The 19,881-nt window shown below is 31.8% G+C and overlaps 3 protein-coding genes across 11 annotated transcripts; 2 read left to right on the top strand and 1 right to left on the bottom strand.

The window, feature by feature from the left end:
* Window positions 1-2,049: 2,049 nt before the first annotated feature.
* LOC112417437 (CENP-B homolog protein 2-like) lies at window positions 2,050-3,585 on the top strand. Its single transcript, XM_024773123.2, has one exon. It carries the CDS (start codon window positions 2,050-2,052, stop codon window positions 3,583-3,585), a length of 1,536 nt encoding a protein of 511 aa, XP_024628891.1.
* Window positions 3,586-5,297: 1,712 nt separating this feature from the next.
* Window positions 5,298-8,629, bottom strand: LOC11426059 (sm-like protein LSM4). Its single transcript, XM_003630042.4, has 8 exons — window positions 8,478-8,629; window positions 8,061-8,213; window positions 7,847-7,888; window positions 7,665-7,763; window positions 7,491-7,568; window positions 7,196-7,232; window positions 6,555-6,725; window positions 5,298-5,650 (listed from the first exon to the last, which is right to left on the bottom strand). The coding sequence occupies exons 2-8, from the start codon at window positions 8,061-8,063 to the stop codon at window positions 5,628-5,630; spliced, it is 453 nt and encodes a 150-aa protein (XP_003630090.2). The 5' UTR covers window positions 8,064-8,213; window positions 8,478-8,629; the 3' UTR covers window positions 5,298-5,627.
* A 7,255-nt stretch (window positions 8,630-15,884) lies between these two features.
* On the top strand, window positions 15,885-19,812 carry LOC11432176 (transcription factor TGA1). Of its 9 annotated transcripts, none has more exons than XM_039829650.1 (9): window positions 15,885-15,993; window positions 16,398-16,547; window positions 16,656-16,841; window positions 17,288-17,347; window positions 17,424-17,498; window positions 17,604-17,667; window positions 18,536-18,807; window positions 18,906-19,133; window positions 19,370-19,812. In XM_039829650.1, exons 1-9 carry the CDS (start codon window positions 15,916-15,918, stop codon window positions 19,520-19,522), a joined length of 1,266 nt encoding a protein of 421 aa, XP_039685584.1. In that variant the 5' UTR covers window positions 15,885-15,915; the 3' UTR covers window positions 19,523-19,812. The 9 variants fall into 9 exon arrangements, with proteins under 9 accessions (XP_039685584.1, XP_039685588.1, XP_003630094.2 ...); XM_039829654.1 differs by having other exon boundaries at window positions 15,897-15,993; window positions 16,656-16,733; XM_003630046.4 differs by having other exon boundaries at window positions 15,908-16,221; window positions 16,377-16,547.
* Window positions 19,813-19,881: the final 69 nt, after the last annotated feature.

Consider the following 19,881-nt stretch of genomic DNA (forward strand, 5'->3'; position numbering starts at 1 on the left):
AAGAAGAAAAAGGTGAGAATTGAAGAGAAGAAAGATGAGAGAGGTTACCAGAAAGGAAGATCTAGAGACTGAGAAGCAAGATCTGAGGGTTTGAAGAACTAAAACCTCTGAAAAATGGGAGAAGAAGCTTCATACATTTTGGACCGTTGGATCGTGATCGTAGAAACGTTGAGGTCCGAAATATAGAAATATCGGAGGTGAGTGAGAGAGAGAAAGAGAGAAGAAACACAGGTACTGGTTCGTAATTTCTCAGCGAAGTTTCGGGTAGTTTGGGCAGCGGAAAGAAAGTGTAAAAATCGAATTACGGGCTGCCCGAACATGCAAGTAAGGACAAGTGTGGGTTTTGTTAATTTGATATGGTTTTTTATGAGAATGATTTTTGTTCATTACCCGGTCTTCACCGGAAAGTCAAGTTTTTTTATTCTTAAAAATAACTATAAAATCTTTTTAATAGTAAAAATACTTCACACGTGTAAGAGACTCTCACGTGTGATGTAGTACCTGTTGTCTGCAATATTCTTCCTAAGAGGTTATCTTCTTTGACCATGGTTAGTTACTTGGTTTAGCTAGGGTTGACTACACCAGATGGAGTTGGAGAGTTGTTGAAATATCAAGGGTATAATAAATTCGTAAATTAAAACGGAATCAAAACCACGGAGATATTTTTCGGAATTAAATAATCTGGCATAGGGAACCTTTTAAAGGTGGAATAAACCATCAAACAATTTTAATTGAGCTCCCGAATAAGTAAAAGTTAAAGGTTAATGATTCAAAATAAAAAATGATTGATGAATTTTACTTTGAAAGAATTACTTTATATTGTTTTAATGTGTTGAATACACAATTTTTAAAATAAAATTTTTATTTTAAATTTTTTAACAAATATCTTTAGAACGCTTGTTAGCATTTTTCAAAGTTAAATACTACTCTCTCCGTTTCTTTTTAAGTGTCATTTTTAGAGAAATTTTTTGTCCTATTTAATTGTCACTTTCAAAGTTCAATATAACAATAAATGTTGTTTTACAAACATTACCCTTAATTATTTATCATGGAGAAAGAAATATATGAAATAAGATATTAAATGACTAAGGCTATTATAGTAAAAGTATAAATTATTATATAAGAAAAAATAACATTTATTGAATGTCTTGGTTTGTGTAAAGTGTCAAAAAGTGACCGTTAAAAAGGAACGGAGTTAGTACAACTTTGATCCTTATAACTTCTAAAAAAATAGGTGTCACACAATTTTCAATAAACAGTTTTTCTTTGTTCCAAAAGTAATGTTCCAAAAGTACTTATAGCATTTATCTTAAAAGTTAAAATGTTATGCTAACAAGTTTTTCAAGAGCATTTGTTAGAAATTGAAAATGAAAATAAGTGACAAATTCAAAGCGAAATAAGTCAATTTTAAAAAGTTTAAAGGTGTTAGATACATCATTTTTAAGAGAGTGTTACTTTTCCCATCCTGTGTTATTCTCGCACGCCTTTTTTTTTTTTTTAAATATCCCTGGTCCGGATTTTATTTTTCGAACCAGATTGTTAGTGTTTTCTGAATTTTAAAAGTCGGAAAGCTCTTTTTCTAGAATTTTTTTATTTTAAGCTTTCAAATTCGTAAAATAATTGCAAAAAAAAAATATAAAATAGAAATAAAAAGACAAAAAGATAAAAACAACTCATTTTAATGATACAGTATAAACTCTATAAATTAATAATGTCGGGACCGGAGAAATTTATTAATTTAGAGAGTTATTAATTTATTGATAAATTAATAATTATTAATTTAAAGAGTTTTTAAGTAATTATACTGTACATACCAAACAAAAAGGCAAATTAGTCTATGTCTCTTAGAATTACGTTGCACCAAATCTTGGGACTCAATGTAAATTAATAAATATTGTATTCATATCCATTGGAAATATGACTTTTGACTTTTGAAGTGTATAGTAAATGTAAACAAGTGGAATGTTCAATGTATTCTTAAGCAAGTTTGGCATATATAAATTACACATGAATGTGTTAAAAGTATTCAAACCATATCTCACTCACGAGATGGCTTCTCATCTAAAAGGTGTTGCAAAATCAACTATGTCAGATCAAATACGTAAGGAGTTGTGCGAGTACAAGAGAGATAATCCTGCAAGCACACAAAAAGACTTGCAGAGATGGCTTGAGGAAAAATTTCAGTTGAAAGTTAGTCAAGGAACAATATCAAACACACTTAAGCGGTCAAATGACTATCTCTCTGCTGAAATAGAAAAGGGAAGAGCGGAGATCAAAAGACACAAACCAGCAAAATATCCTGACATGGAGAAGGTTGTTTATGAGTGGTTTCTACAGCATCAAGAACGTGTGAATATCACAGGAGAATTAATTTTGCAGAAGGCAAGAGATACAACGAAACTCTTGTACCCTCATGATGATTCAGATTTTAACTTCTCTACAGGATGGCTTGGGAAATTCAAGCACCGACATGGCATAAAGTCATTTCGTCGTTTTGGCGAGAGTGGGTCTGTTGATGTACAAGACATGGAGCAGAAATTGGTATCGATTCGAGAGAAAATTGATCAGTTCCCTATGAAAGATGTTTTCAATATGGATGAAACTGGGTTGTTTTATAGGCTACAAGCTGATCATTCACTGGCAACAAAACAACTTGAAGGAAGAAAACAAGATAAAGAAAGGCTGACGGTAGTTATTTGTTGCAATGAAGGTGGCTCTGAAAAAATCCCTCTATGGATTATTGGGAAATATGCAAAGCCTCGTTGCTTCAAGAATGTCAACATGAATAGCTTGGATTGTCAGTATCGAGCTAACAAAAAAGCATGGATGACTAGTGTGCTTTTTGATGAATATGTTCGTTCATTTGACCAAATGATGCATGGTAGAAGAGTTCTACTTGTGGTGAATAATTGTCCAGCACATCCAAGAAATATTGAAGGGTTAAGAAACGTTGAGTTGTTCTTCTTGCCACCCAACATGACATCAAAGATTCAACCTTGCGATGCTGGGATAATAAGAGCTTTCAAGATGCATTATCGTAGAAGGTTTTACCGCAAAATATTGGAAGGTTATGAGGTGGGACAATCTGATCCAGGGAAGATAAATGTCCTTGATGCTATCAATTTGGCAATCCCAGCTTGGACGATAGATGTTCGAAAAGAAACAATAGTGAATTGCTTTCGACACTGTAAAATTCGTTCAGCTAGTGACGTTGTAGGAAATTTGGATGAATCCACTTTTGATGAAGAAACTCAAGACCTCCAGACTATGATCAATCAATGTGGCTATCGTAATAAGATGGATATCGACAATCTAATGAACTACCCAGGTGAAAATGAAGCATGTTCGGAGGTTCAGAGTTTAGAAGATATTGTGCGTACTATCATTGAGAACAATGCAGAGGATGACGACAAAGATGATACGGTGTCTTTGGAGCCTGTTACGCGAAAGGAAGCACTTATGGCGTCGAACACTCTTCACAACTTTATGATACAATACAAAAATACAACACCTCAGCTATTGGATGCAATAAGAAAAGTTAGAGATGAGCTCCAAACAGACTTGAACTTAACAAACAACTATTGAATCATATTTCAACAAAGTGTAATATATTTTTTTTCAGTTTCTATGAATTATTAATTTATGATTTTCTTGGGACCGAAAATTATAAAGGGATCTCCCAAAAAATTATTATCTTATTATTTTATCGAATTATTCAATTTTTTACACTGGCCTAAGTCGGGACCGGACAAATTTATTATTTTAGAGAGTTTATTAATTTACCGAGTATTAATTTAAAGATTTTCTACTGTATATGAATAATACATTACAATAATGTTGAAGTTTTTTAAACTTATTACATAATAACCTAAAACTATTTCTAATCTCCTAAGTTATATTAGTGGCTACCACTGGTGGAGAGGAAAGAGGAGGGAGTGGAAGAAGAAAGTGATGATGGCGAGGGCCGGTATTGGTGTAGTTATAAGGGGGTTATATTTTATTTAATGTTATTGTTTGAATATTTTGGATAATTATGTTATGTAACATTTGGATAATTATGTTTGATTAATGTTCAATGTTTGGATAATTATGTTGTGTTGTTGTTTGATTAATGTTATAGATTGATTTTTCTGTTTGAAAAACTGGTCGAAATCATAACCAGTTGAGTGTCGTTGCTCTAAAACAGAGGCTCAGCCAAAACAAATGGCTTATGCTTCTGTGCTCATGCAGTTCGGATTATAAAATCCAGAAACTCATTTTGCACCCCATTTGGTGACTTTCAACGGGATGATTTACACATTTCGGATTATATAATCTGGAATGTGTAAAAACAGTTCGAATTATGTAATCTGAATCCATCCGTTGAAAATTGAAATCGACAAATTCCTTCATTCTTCACTTCATCTCTTTTCTTTCATTTTATTCAAAAAATTTAAGTTTTGTAGAAGTGCTTGTAGTGTCAGTGCCATTGTTGACCGTTCATACGACTCCTGCAATTGCATTGCAACTTAAGCGAGGGTTATATAACGGTCAACAGAGACCCTTGACATCAAAAAAGACACAAAAATTTCATATCGATTTTGTCCTGTCTTTGTACCAAATTCTCAATTTGGTCCCTTACTCTATTAATAACTCAAAATGGTCTTGGTATTTGTCAAATATTTTTCAGATTGGTCTCTGACTCTATTAGTTGTTTTGCATTTTAAGTGTTAATGGCTCAATGTCTTTTGGATATTATTCAGTTGTTAATGACATAATACCTTTTGGATCCTATTTGGTGCGTCAATGACTTAAAATGCAAAACAAATAATAGAGTCAGGGACCAATATGAGGAATGTTTGACAAAGACATGAACCATTTTAAATTATTAATAGAGTCAGGGACCAATTTGATAATTTGGTATAAAGACTGGGACCAATTTCGTGGTTTAATCTGGAGTAATTTGAAAGGCCAACAATTATAGAGGATGTATTTCATAATGTATGACAACTAATGTGTAAAATACACGGTTTTTGAACTATATTAGTGTCACCATGATATGACTAAACTAATGTAATACAATTTTATCAGATGACTTTTTATACTACAGTTTTGATTTACAGTAACTTATTCGTGTCTGTTTCATACTCGGCTAACTGCTAGCAACTCTTATCAAATTCATGGTTGCTGCAAACATTTTAAATCAACATTCAACATCAGGAAGAAAAAACAGATAATTTCTAACAAACGTCTAAATTACTAGAACATGAGTTCAAGTTAAAACCCCCCCCCCCCCCCCCCAAACGTTTCATCTACAATTGTTAAAGGAGCATCCCAAATACACCATGGTTGGGTGCTCTTCTTACTGCAAGAAAGAAAGGAAAAAAAAAAAACTTCTGTCATTGGAAGGTATTAGAAATTGATGCAATGGCAGAATCCTTCCTCAAATAATATATAATAGCACCAACATTTTTGAGACCGTAGATAAATACAAGAAAAATACTGCTAAAATCCAAGGAAACATGAAACACGCAGTGAAGTCTGCTGCTGGTACGCATAAAGACAAGCGCACAAACGCCTCTGAAAGTAGAGCAATGTAGCAAACTGGCCCATTGGAAGTAGTTCACACTTCATATCATTTGCTTAGATCATCCTCTACCCCGCCCAGCACCTACCAAAAGAAGAAAAGGTATTTGATTACTATACATTCTTTAACTTCAAGCTATCATTTCAAAAATTAAAAAACATATATAATTTTTATGCATTTTTCGAACAATAAAATTTAACATTAGAACCGTCACATTAAAGAATTGGTAAGACGTTCTTTCAACAATAATAACCTTTTTAGCAGAATAACTTTCTAGTTTATCAAGAGCTAATCTTGTCTAGATGAAAAATAAAAGATAATACCAGGAAACTCTGAGAAATATGACATGGTGAATTTGAGGTATTAGATCATATGATAAATATCTTAAAATATCTAAATTCTCAAAGTATCTTAAATTATTTCTTACTTACAATTAGCTTCTGTATTATTTTTTTTTTATATTTTGTAATTTGCTTCTTTATTTGATTAGAATTATAAATCTAGTATAACAAGTAAAGGTTAATATTTAGGGCCTGTTTGAATCAATTCCCGTTTTCAGTTCTCAAATTTTCATTTATAAATTAGTTTTTAAAAACTATTTTTGAAGAAGAAAATAAAAGAAAAAATGTTTGGCAATCAAATTAGCAAAAACTGTTTTCAGGATTGATGTTATTACGGAAATGCCATTAATGAAAAGAGCTAGTTCTCCGTGTTTTTAGTTTGCAAAGGAAAATCAAACCAAAAAAGCAAAACACCTAAAACCAGTTTCTGTTTTTTAGTTTTGAAAACTGATTTTTTCAAAATTGTTTCCGAAACTGTTATTTCAAAAGTGTTTAATCAAACAAGTTTTTAGTTCTTTAATTTTTAAAAACCACAAAACAGTTTTTAAAAACTAAATCAAACAGGCCCTAGTCTTTTGTATCATAATTTAAATAGAAGAAAACACATAGAGGTGGTAAAACATAAGATGAGTGCATCTATGATTTACCTCTGCTTCCTCCAGGCTTTCCACCTTGGCTAGTCCTGCCTCGGCCTCCGGCTCCTCTAGCACCACCATCATCAAAACCACGCCCAGGGCCTTTTGTTTGGCGTCCACCAGCACCAGCAGCATCCTCCCTACCTCTACCCCTACCACGTCCCACACCAGGTGGCTTGCGATCTGAAAAGGGTGACATTGATCAGATAACTTTATTTTTTATATAACTGGAAGGCTGCATAAAATGACATTTCAACTTGTGTGGGAATATAAATATAAATTTATCATTTGCTCATTTATAAACAAAATAGATTTTTCCTAAGTCAGAATCAATCAGAAGAAAACTATATATGGATCTTTATTATAACGAGCACACCAATATTCATGTATCAAGATAAAGACCAAGTGCTAGATCCAACAGGGGAAGTTTGTTGGGTTTGTTATGAGGCATCCAAAACACTACAGATATGTAATTTTAGTGGATCTGACACCATATTTCAATCCAAAATCTCAAGGTGTCAGATTCACAGGTACTTCCGCTTTATATCTTACTCAGCTTGCCCATTTCAAGTCAATTTAGGATTTATCACACACACACACATGACATACTTGAACTCTCAAAATAAACTAGATATCAAAATAATACTTCGTACCTGTACGGCTCTTTTCTTCCTGAACTTTGTCAATAACCTAAATCAAAAGCAATAAAGCAAAATTAGTTGACAAAACTATGTACAAGTCAGACATCACTTAACAAATTATCTCCAATGCAGAAGCTCTAAACAAAAGTATGAGCACAGCCTTGAGGCTTAAACCCTCAAGCGCAAGGTTTTTCCCAACTAAACTCATGACCAACAGATCACAAGGTAAGGTTCACCTTCTTAGCAACCTATTCGCCAATGGTTTTCTTAAATAACTAAAAGCGTACCAATCAACACCATTACATACCTCATCAGGAACTCGAAGGTACTTGATCGTATTTCCTCGTATGTAGCATTCAGGCATCCGCCAAAATCTATCTCCATCCTACATTCCCAATTTCAATCAAAATCCATAAACCAACCTTTCAACAATAACAAATTAAAAAGACAACAAAACTAAGAACACTTAAAAGAGCATTACTTTAGAGGTACAAATAACTTCTCGGAGATGAATGTTCATCCATGTATCACAATTAACCAAATGCCCGTTATATGTCTCTCCATTTTTCAGCTCCACCAACTGTTACAACAAGTTCAAAAAACATTAATTAACAACAACAAAAATCAAAAAGTAAAATAAATAAAAAGGTTTTTGTTACTTACCATAGGGTGGCCTTGTGCAGTCTTAAGAAGAGAAAGAGGAAGCTGCAACAAAATAAATGAACATAATTGCAAACATAACAATAATTAACAGTGACTGTAACATAAACCCTAGTAGTTCAATTTTGTTAAAGAGAATTTTCTGATTCATGGCGACATGGTATGATGAATCGAAGAATTTGTTAAATAATAAAATTTAGAAAAAGAAAGTAGTTACCATGTTGATGTTGATGTTGATGATTGGTGTGTTTGAACTTCAAGTGCCGTCGATGATGAAGTTGAGCGATTCAAAAGAGCAGAGTGTGAGAGAAAGCGGAGGAAGGAAAGAGAACCCTCACTTTGTGATTGTTCTTGATTCTTCTTTATTCCCCTGTATTTATAGAGAAACTTAAATGAAACATGAAAAAAATTGAACAACTCACCAAAAGTCTAAGTGTTGCAGCAAAAAAAAAAAACTTTCAGAAGCAGAAATTTTAACGCAGAGACTGAGAAATTGAAAATAAAGCATAAAAAAATAATTAAGAAGAAAAAAGTGAGAATTAGCGAGAATTGAAGAGAAGAAAGATGAGAGAGGTTAACAGGAAGGAAGATTTAGAGACTGAGAAACAAGATCTGAGGTTTGAAGAATTAAAACCTCTGAAAAATTGGAATTAAGAAGAAAAGCCACTGGACTTAGAAATTTTTCGCGAACATGTTTAGAAGAATATAAAAAATGAGTTATGATACATGAACACTCTTAGGTGGCAATACGCTCCTGACACCCACACAAAAATCTGACATGTGGTCACGTGGATTCTGTACAAGCACATTTTCTCTTTCCTCTTCTCTTCTCTAGTGCATGAGGTGTACGGAAATAAAGGATGTCTATATAACATTTTCCATAAAAAATTTAGGAAAAATTACATTTTTAGTCCTTTAACTTAACTTTAGATAACACTTTGACCATTTATCTTTTTTTTTTCATTTCATTTTCATCCTTTTTATTCATTTGCATATGAATTTTCAAGTCTCAAAGTCTTGATTTTATTTTTCTAGGGTCTTTCAATCTTCAAATCTACGGTCTTTATCTATGTTTGTATAAGAATATTAGATTTTAAGCTTGAAAATCCATATAAAAATGGACAAAAAGGACAAAATTGAAATGAAAAAAGATAAATGACTAAATTGTTATCTAAAATTAAGTTAAAGAACTAAAAATGTAATTTTGCCAAAAGTTTATTTACTTATTTTTTTTATATTGGTTGAATTAAATATGATTTTTTTTTTATCACTAAAAGTTCAAGATAAAAGTAACCAAAATCTTTAAACTTAAAAAATCTTCATTTTATAGGCAACAAAAACATATCTAACCTAATAATTAACTAATGTGTTTTATTAATAAATAAAAGGTCATGCTAAGATACACAAAAAAAAAAAATCATGCTAACAAGTGTCTAAATGTAATGTTCAAAGGACCTATTATAATAAATTTTATCTTGAAAATGAAAGTAAACACAAGTAAAAATACACAACTTCATATGCAAAAGTTGTCAATTTTGATCGTTTAAAGAATATTTCAAGAGTATTCATAATGATAGCAAACTAGTAAAAAGAGTTTTTAAATGGGTTTCACGCGTACACATCTTTTATTTATAATTTTTTAATAAAAATAGTAAACTAAATAGAATCCTTAAATAAGTCCATTAGTATGTACTTTAATATACGTATTTAGAAAATTCACATATCATTTATAAAATAAAGCGCAAATCACTGAAAACAAATTCACTCGTTCATACATAAAATGATTATATATTTCTTACAATAAAGCTAATCAAAGCCACAAACCAACATTTTTCATTTACACACAAACCAAGTAAAAAACTATGGTGCCGTGTCTTGCCTCAAATGTTGTCTCCTTCAGGAAGCTCGAATATGTACTGGCTTGCAGCATCTCAGTTCGAATCATGACCAAAATAACACAAAGGTCTTCGTATGTTTGACCATCATGTTTGGATTTCAATAGGGTTTTTCAAAAAAATAACCCTCTTTGCGAAGTAAATCTCGATGAAAACGATTATTTATTAAATCATTAATCACAAAGTATAGCAAATCATAACAAAGGATTCACGTTTCTTCACTCACGGTGCTAGCTGCATACGAATGAAGGCTTAAAGAGGAGGTGCAGTTTTAAGATTCATAAAACTATAGTTTTTGACATCAATTAAGAGTGCCTTTTTTTTTTATACACAAGAGTTCTATTTATAAAACCCCTTGTGTGCTCACCAAGGCAAGCGTTGTTGGACTTGTACAAGCCTAATAACTAATTCACCTGATCTGCTAACTAATTAGCTTCACTTACTAAACAAACCCCCAATATAAGTCTCACTTACTTCTCTCATTTAACTATCATTTTATGTGTGATCATGTAAGTTCTTATAACGTTGACAATAATATTAAACCATATTTAGTATTATAAACAATGAGCAGTATCTAGCTACACATTAGAGCTGTCAAAACGGGCGGCCCGGCCCTAAACGGGCCGGCCCTAGCGGGCTTCGGGCTTTAGCAGGCCGGGCCAAAAAGCCCGGTTGACAAAACGGGCTTGAAATATACTACCCGAGCCCGGCCCTACACGGGCCGGCCCGTATTAATTTTTTTTTTTAATTTTAAAAAATACTATAAAACACTACTATAATTTTTTTATAAATAATATTTTTAATATGTTTAATTAATGTCTAGCACAAAAGTAAATTGTAAACATTTTCGTACAAACGTCGTAAACTAAAACGACGAGAAAAATGATTTTAAATAAATTAGATATGTTATGGTTATAGATATTTATATATTCGATCTTTAAAACTATAAATAACGAAATGAATAAATATAATTTTATATTACATTTATATTTGTGTTAATTCATTGAATTTTCACTTTTGTTTTATACTTTGATAATCAACTAAGTAAATAATTATTTGAAAAATATATATAATTTATAGAATTTTTTTTTGTTATGCGGGCTAACGGGCTACCCACAGCCCATTCGGGCTAGCCCTAACGGGTACCGGGCTTTTAAGGGCCGGGCTAAAAAGCCCTATTAAAATTCGGGCTCAATATTTTAGGCCCAAGCCCTATATTTATTCGGACTAAACGGCCGGCCCATACGGGCCGGCCCGTTTTGACAGCTCTACTACACATCCTTACTGCCCAAGTGACAAGAATGTCAAGTGATCTAACGAAATCTTTCTGTGATAAAGATATTGCGAATTATTATCATTTTGCCCTTATCTCTACATTGAATACAAGACATAACATGTCACCCTTGTCTAATTCAATATTGGGCCCTTAGACATTTATCATGTTATGAAGCAGTAGCAAATTCCATTTGGGTCACTTTATGTCTCTCATAATGATTCGTGGAACTCCCATCAACCAACTTTATAACCATCATGTCACGGACAACGTTTGTACGACAACAAAGTACTCGACTTCTACATCAAGGGTACACATCAATTTCAAGTCTGAGGATGGAATACACCACTTATCATTATGCGAATAACCTGTGACATTTACATAACTTTCTATGTAGCATTCTCACGGCGGATCAATCCAATATAAATATTACCCATAATATGTGTATCTATGTCAAGACTGGATCACTCTTTATCCATGATCCGTGAGATGTGATTATCAGTCTACCCACAAAATAGTTTTTATGCTTTAAGACTATCTCACTTTACAATAAAGTTTGACTACAAATACTTTAAGAATACTATTTTACGTTTAATGGAGTGTCATGATTAAGTTATACCTAAAAATTTATTAAACAGACTAACTATTCTAGAGATTTATTATTTTGAAATAAAACAAAATCAATAAAAAAAGTGCCTTAATATATATAATCATGAAAATATATATTAAAGTCATGATACATAGCCAAATTCAATTAATATAGATTGAATATTAGGGTTTACTCCAACAAATCACACAACCCCTGATACGCCATGGTGATATAACTCTTGATGATGCTCAATGAAAAATAAATAAATAAATAAATATTTGTGCTTAGATTTTGAGAGAAAAGGGTGTTAGAAAAAGTAATAAAATATTGGAAGGTATGTAATTGTGTAGGTAAATGGAGGAGAGGGTAATTTTGATACTTTTCTTTTGCTGGTGGCTGAGGTTCGAACCCCAGACTTTGTTGGTGATGACCGATGTTCGAACCCATACCTTACATATTTTATGCATTGTCAATACCAACCGAATTAATCTCACGAGAACATATACTTTTTAAAACAAGGTATATACAGGTAAAAATTCATTTTTATTGCACTTAATTATCCTTTTTTTTTTGGAATACTAATTATATTGACTAACGAATAGACCTTCTCCTTCAAAAAAATAAAAAAAGAATAGACCTTCATTAATGTGACAATCTATCCGCTTTTTTACTACACTTTATCATATATAAACAAAGAGATATTAATTTTTTTATATTGTATCAATTGTTTAGGTGGTGGACAAGATTAAGCTGCTAACTTATAAGTGGTTGAAGGTGAAGTATGCATCTCTTCCCTTTAATTATCATGGTTGGTGGTCTAGTCCTTTCACTTTATTAGGCATAGGTTAAACTCCTTTGCTGTTTTTTGGTGCTGGTTTTGACTTTGTAATTATTGTTGTAATATTGTGTAGACTTTTTTCTTCCTTAGCACACCTAGTGCTAGGAAGGCCAATGTTGTGTTAATATATTTCATTTTAGCTTCTTCAAAAAAAAAAATTTGACAAATGAAATTAAAAAAAAAATCTTTTAATAGTGTCAAATATTAATTTTATTGCAATAATGCTGTTTCTATTTTAATGGAGTTTGTTCAACTAACTTTTTAATTTTAATTAATAATTAAAATTTTAGCGTTGTTTCTATTTTAACGACATTTAACATTTTTAATTAATAATTAAAATAATAAAATAAAAGTGATAAAATATAAATTTATTTGTTTAAATAAATGATAAGATTGAGGATTTGAAGCGAAAAAGTCACCCAAAACATTTATCCACTTTACATACATGTGTGTGTTAAGATTTTAAAGACTTACAAGTTATAATATCCATTTTAATTTTCTAACTAATTCCTGCATTCACCAAAGGGTATTGCGGTATTGGTGTGATCTAAAAATGACGTTGGCAACACCCTACTAATCTGCATGATCTACCTGGTGCGCATATTATTAGTGGAAGTGGAAACATGACCACGACTACGATAACGATTTGCTTATCATACACAATTTTTTTAGGGTGAGTTTAACTTGTTAAAAATAGATAAATTATATTTGAACATCTATTTGATGATAACTTTTGTGACAACTTTCTCTCTCATACTCACATAATTTTTTACTTTATCTCTCTATTACTTTGGTTTCCGTGCAAATACCTATTTGATTTTTTTTATAAATTATGGTTGTCACACAAGTTGTCAACCAAATTGGTTGTTCAAATAACACTCTTCTAAAAGATACTTTACATTAAATAGAGTAGTACAAGATATAATAACATAATGTAAATTTTTATGATATCCAACAATTTTTTGTTTTATACAATGTTTTAAAAGACTACTTTAGTATTTTAGATAATTTATATTTAAAACAAAAATTTGCGATGTTGTTTAAAGAGAGACAAAATATTTAGTTTTTGTTATATCTTTTGCCTCACATTTTATCCTATCATCTTAGAGTTTTTCTAATTACACCCTATTTAATCCTGTTTGCACTTCAAAATGACAAAATGATCCTTCCATAAAATTTAATTTTTAAAAAGCATCTTTCTTTTTTCTTGGTTACACTATAAAATCCCTCTTCAGTTTAAGTAGGTCGTGTAAACTTAGTTTCAGTAGGTCATGCAGTTTAAGTAGGTCATGTAAATCGAGTTTAAGTGTACATTTAAAAGTTCAACCTTGTTCAATGATTCTACGTAATCTCAGTTTAAGCATGTACATGTAAACTTATTTTAAGTAGATCATGTAAACTTAGTTTAAGTAGTTTATGTAAACTGAATTTAAGTATACATACTTAAACTCAATTTAAGTAGGTCATGTAAACTTAGTTTAAGTAGGTCATGTAAACTGAGTTTAAATGTACATCTAAAAGTTCAACCTAGCTCAATGATTATACGTAATATCAGTTTAAATATGTACATGTAAACTTAGTTTAAGTAGGTCATGTAAACTGAGTTTAATTGTACATACTTAAACTCAGTTTAAGTAGGTTATGTAAACTAAGTTTAAGTAGATTATGTAAACTAAGTTTACATGAACCTACTTAAACTGAATTTAAGTTAACCTCAACAATGTAAATCTGAAACTGTCGTACAGTGCAGTTGAACAAGAAGAAGAAAATTGAAACCAGCGTTATTGAAAAAGAAGAAAAAATTCACTTATTTATATGCAATCGAGTACGAATGAAAGATATTTTGATTCACTCTTTAATCTTCCATAGAGATTAATTGAACATCAAGATTGTTTGATCGTTGGTGGGTGAAAGAGAGTGGAATTTTAGAGCGACAATGAATGAAATCAAGATTTTAAATTTTTTTTTATATAAAATGACAATTTTGGTATTATCAAAAACTTTTTAAAAATTTAAAATTGTAACAAAGAAAAAAAAAACTTTTTAAAAAATTTGGGTGTAACCAAAAATATATAGGGTGTAAATAGAAAAACTTATCATCTTATCTCTGAACCAATTTTACAATCAAACATAATGTAACTGAAATTGTCTTGTCCCTTATTTTTTTAGGAGATCAAACGTAAACAATTACTCATTTTTTCCTTTATAAATTCAAATAATTAATTCGTTAGGAGTTCTACTGGACCTAACTCTCATTCAACCAAGCGATCATTCTAGCAGACAATGAGCTCTCACTTCAAACAACAACAAAAAATTTAACCGTCTTACTCACAATTTAGAGTGGTATTTTAAATTTTTGAGTAAAAAGTATCTATTTATTTTGTCTCATGTTTGGTGTTTATTTTGTGTCAAGTTGTCTAATTGTTAAAATTCACCTTTTAAGATAAACAAGGTGTTCGGGGTTCGAACTCCGATCCTTATATACATTATCCGCATACATCACGTAATATCTTTACCAACTGAGATAAGTTCGCGGAGACATTTCAAGTTGCTTGGGCTCCAGTGGCAAGGAACTTCTTCCAAGGACGTACCTGGGAAGTACCGGATTCGATTCCCAGAGAAAACAATGCTTGGCCATTGCACATGATTCTATGCACGAGCGGGATTAGTCGCCCACTGTTGGTGGGTTGGAAACCGATGCTAAAGAAAAAAAAACATAAGATAATTTGACAATAGACATACATTAATCTATTTATTTAAATTATATAAAAATAGTTTTTGGAATAAAAAATGTTGTCTCTCTTTATATAATTGAAATTATAGATTTTTATGTAATTTAAATATTAAAATTATATATCTTTTTTACCTATGAAGAAAAATTATATAGAAAAATGTGATATAATTTAAATTAGGAAAATATTAACAAGTTCCCTTAGAGCATTGTTTAATAACTTTAAATAGTAAAATTTTGTCAAAATTTATGAAATCAATGCATTGAAATTTTGACTTTTTTAAAAAATAATTTCTTTATTAAGAATCCGTAAAGAGTGCCCTTAGAACACTCGTTAACAAAATTCTTTAAATTATATAAAAATCTATACATACTTCTTCTTTGAGAGAATCTATACATACTACTGATGATTGCATAATAATCATAAAATATTTTTAATATTTATTTTCGGATAAATACATCAAATTTATAGGTGTGAAAGTTTTGACTCTCCGTGTGGCACAAACAACAGCTCAAGCAAAAGCAGAAATGGACCCAACGTCAGCAAACACACAATAGACACATAAAAATACAAACTCTCTCTATTTTCCACAACACCAAGTCTCCATTAATCCACTTTTCTACATTATAATAATAAAATGTCACAAAGTCCAATTAATAAATAATTCCCTTTATTCACCATCATTAATATAATATGTAAATAGGTGGTGCCACTTATTTTATTATATTTATATTTAACTTTAAGCATGATTGGAGCTGGCAATTGGAAGAGATTGAATTGGATAATGGTTTGCGTTGAGAATTTGGTTCTGTATTTTTTGACGGTGAGTCACCAAGGTGGCATGTCTTTTTCGGAAAATAAATAAAAAAAGCTTCATAATTCTGATATATTTTCTTTCTACTATTTTAAATATTTATCTACCGAGGAAATCAAGGAAGAACCAAGTACGAGAAAGAGGTAATCAAATCAATACATAACATAACATAACATAACATAACAGCTTTGAACTATTGGAAAACAAGTTGCTTGTGTTGTGCTCTTTCTATGATCGGTACTTTTTTTTTCTTGTTCTGTAATCATTTTTAGTTTTGCTTTTGAAAAAGTGTGTATATACCTATTTGACTTTTGCTTTTACAAGAATTTTATTGATTCTTAGTAGCAGTTCATGGTATGTGTTTATTGATTGTTTATATGACTAAATGGCAGGACCAATTAGTTTGTCTATAGAACATGGATCCTTCATCATCTTCTCAATTTGTTTCCTCAAGAAATATTGGTGTATATGATCCTATACACCAATTTACTATATGGGAAGAACATTTCAAGAGTAATGGTGATTCAAGTGTATATGAACCTGAAATGAAGTTAAATAATCAGGTTCGTGTCCAAGTTTACCAAATTTATACTTGTCTTTTGCATATATATGCGATAATGACCATTTTTCTTCTACTATTTATATTCTTTTATGCTGCTAAATATCTATAGTCAGAGGATGCTTCTTTTGGAATATTGGGAACATCTATCAAGTATGACCACCAAGAAGCTAACAAAGTTACTAATAAGGTAAGATTTGTATTGCTACTTGCTTGGTATCATGGTGAGTTTGTCAAAATCACAGTGAGCTATCGTGATTTTGCAAAAGCTACACTGTGTCGCTTCAACATAATCAAGGTACCATATTAATTTTGTTCAACCCACCGTCATATCAAACATGTATGGACTATTTTCTACACGGGGACCCCTAGATACTTACTGCATGTGCAATGTTAAGTTCAACTTGATACTTTTGAAAGAAAAAAAACTTCAATCACATTAATCCATTTTGGAAAAGTTGACCAATCCAAAAGGACTAATGCGATAAATTTTTTACTTTCAGAGACCATTTTGAATTTTTGTTAATGAAGGAACCGAATTGCTCAATCAGTATTTCATGAACTAAATTGACGATTCATCCCATTCTTTCCTTATGCCTCAAACTTTGTAGAGTGACATCGAAAAGCATTTTAGAACCACATTTTGGACTCACTTTGCACTGCAGATTAGGAGGGTCCCCTGCTTCCAAATTTTGGATGTCTGGCTTGCGATTTTTTATGCTTATAAGGTGATGAAACATGCAGATGCAAAGACGTCTCGCACAAAATCGAGAGGCTGCTCGTAAGAGTCGTTTGAAGAAGAAGGTTTGGACTTTTATACTTCATACATTCAAAGATGTACCAAACAAACAAGCATTTGATTTCTGACATTTCATAACAGGCTCATATACAACAGTTAGAATCGTGTCGTTTAAAGCTGTTACAGGTAGAGCAAGAGCTAGATCATACAAAACAGGTAATGTGAAGATGAATTAATAATATAGTCCTATTTTCATATTGTTCAATATCTACTTGTTTTTCTCTCTTCATTTGTCAATCTCTTGATGCAACAAAACTGCAGGGATTGTATATTGGTGGTGGATTGGATTCTAATAATTTAGGTTTTGCTGGCTCTGTAAATTCAGGTTTGTTTGTTATTAAATTCTGGTTCTTGATATTGATTTGTCATTGCTCTTATAAATGTGGTTATCCTATGATGAAATCACTTTTTTGTTTATTTTTAAATCATTTACATACTCTTATAAAAAAACTCAATAACCTACAAAATCAACTACAAGGGGTAAAGCAAACTTTGAGAGAATTCTTTAGGTTATGTGCATTTGAACCTTTTTGCATGCATGGTCTTTTTGCTTTATTAAAACTTACTGCAGATAATATATTTTGGTGGTGGACCTAAACTAGGGCTTATTGGCCTCACCATTGGGCCACCCCAACAGCTACTTAAATCCTGTTTTAGCAATGACCTCACTGTACATTCAGATACTCCCTCCTTTCCTTTAATTAATTTCGCTTTTGTAGAATTTTTTTGTTTCTATTCATTTGTCATTTTCAAAGTTCAATGCAACATTAACTATTGTTTAGTTAAGTAGACTTAACTATTTAATGCAGAGAGAAATGATTGGAATAAGATAATCAAAAGTAACAATTTATTAGAGAGAGCACTACTCCTGTGGAATTTTTTTGGTGTGAATTCAACCAATTTTGAAACTCTGAATCCAATCATTTCTTCCAAAATTTCAGATTACAATGGCAAGTAAGCTCGCTATTATGTACCTAGTGGCAGTACTGTCACTGTGTACAACTTCAGGAATCTAATAACAACTATAATATTGTTCAGAAAGTTCTTGAGCTGTGCAGTAAAGTTTAGACACTTCATTCTGTTCTGGTTGATATATAATATTAGCTTTGGGCTCTCCTTGAGTATATTTTCCTTCTTGTATTGAACTCTATTCTAAAACTAGTTTTTGGACTCTAAATGCACCTAATTTACAGAAATAGCAACTTTTAAGATGGAGTATGAACACTGGGTGGAAGAGCTAAACAGACAAATGTTGGAATTGAAAGGTGCTTTAAGTGCTCATAGCAGTGATATACGAATTGGGGAACTTGTAAATGGCCTCATGAATCACTATTTCAAACTATTTTGCATGAAATCTGATGCTGCAAAAGTAGATGTTTTCTATGTTATCACTGGCATGTGGAAAACAACAGCTGAAGGGTTTTTCTTGTGGATTGGAGGTTTTCGCCCCTCCGAACTTCTAAAGGTAACACCTAATCTATATAATTGATCAATTTGGGCTTATTTATTTCTGTTGTCATATTTCTACCATGGCATAATGTATGTTTGTGATGAGATTTGCAGGTTCTGGTCCCTTTAATTGAACCATTGACAGAGGAACAACGGTTTGATGCCTATAATCTTGAGAAGTCATGCCGACAAGCAGAAGATGCCCTTTCACAAGGTATGGAAAAACTACAGGGAATGCTTGTTGACACAGTTGCAGCAGGACAACTCGTTGAAGGAACTTACATTCCACAGATGGATATCGCAATAGAGAGGCTGGAAGCTCTGGCTAGCTTTGTGAACCAGGTAATGTATGTTATATATTTCTTATAATTTAGATTAGATGAGGTTTTAACCTTGTCAATGTGTGACACAACAGTTATGAGTTGTGGAAAACAATGCTGATCCATGGCAAGAGTATAAGTTTTATCTGAAGTATGCATGGCAAGAGTATATTCCATTAACACACAAATTACCACATTAAAAAGGTTAAACTAGGCTACTAGAAAATTGAGCCAATCAAGTTTATTATTGTCAAACAGGCTGATCATCTTCGACAGGAAACGTTGCAACAGATGTCTCGAATACTTACCGTACGTCAAACTGCTCGATGGCTGCTTGCTTTGGGTGAATACTTTCAACGCCTAAGGGATTTGAGCAAACTTTGGACCAATCGTCCTCGTGAACCTGCATAGTCTTCATGCAAGAGATAGAAGAGCAAACCTGTAATTTTAGCTCCATGATCATGATTATAGCCCAACTTATCAAGTGTTACGTTCAAAAAACCATGTCCAGGGTCCCGGTTGCTGGCAAAGTTGTACATTATGAAGTTGTAAATATAACTCCCCATTTATGAATAGGTGATTATGGTGAATCTATTGGTATTCGTAGTGTAAAATGTGTAGTACAACTTAATTGCAAATCTGAGCGTTTTTTTCTAGATGTGTTTTGAATTTGGCAAGGAAGTAAAATATGATTTTTCAAACATTAAATCTGATTCGTCGAGCTTGATAGAACAGAATCTGAACCATTAATCTTTAATGAACAATCCCAA

This window comes from Medicago truncatula, chromosome 8 (assembly GCF_003473485.1).
Source record: "Medicago truncatula cultivar Jemalong A17 chromosome 8, MtrunA17r5.0-ANR, whole genome shotgun sequence".
NCBI classification, from domain to species: domain Eukaryota; kingdom Viridiplantae; phylum Streptophyta; class Magnoliopsida; order Fabales; family Fabaceae; genus Medicago; species Medicago truncatula.

Bases quoted from the DNA above. Each gene is read 5' to 3' on its own strand.
- LOC11432176 (XM_039829650.1), top strand. From the start codon at position 15,916: ATGATTGGAGCTGGCAATTGGAAGAGATTGAATTGGATAATGGTTTGC. The intron at 17,668-18,535 runs GTTTGTTTGTTA...CCTAATTTACAG, and splicing joins TGCTGGCTCTGTAAATTCAG to AAATAGCAACTTTTAAGATG. The intron at 19,134-19,369 runs GTAATGTATGTT...ATTGTCAAACAG, and splicing joins TGGCTAGCTTTGTGAACCAG to GCTGATCATCTTCGACAGGA.
- LOC11426059 (XM_003630042.4), bottom strand. The intron at 7,764-7,846 runs GTAAGTAACAAA...TTGTTGTAACAG, and splicing joins CTGCACAAGGCCACCCTATG to TTGGTGGAGCTGAAAAATGG. The intron at 6,726-7,195 runs GTACGAAGTATT...CACCCTTTTCAG, and splicing joins GGAAGAAAAGAGCCGTACAG to ATCGCAAGCCACCTGGTGTG.
- LOC112417437 (XM_024773123.2), top strand. From the start codon at position 2,050: ATGGCTTCTCATCTAAAAGGTGTTGCAAAATCAACTATGTCAGATCAA.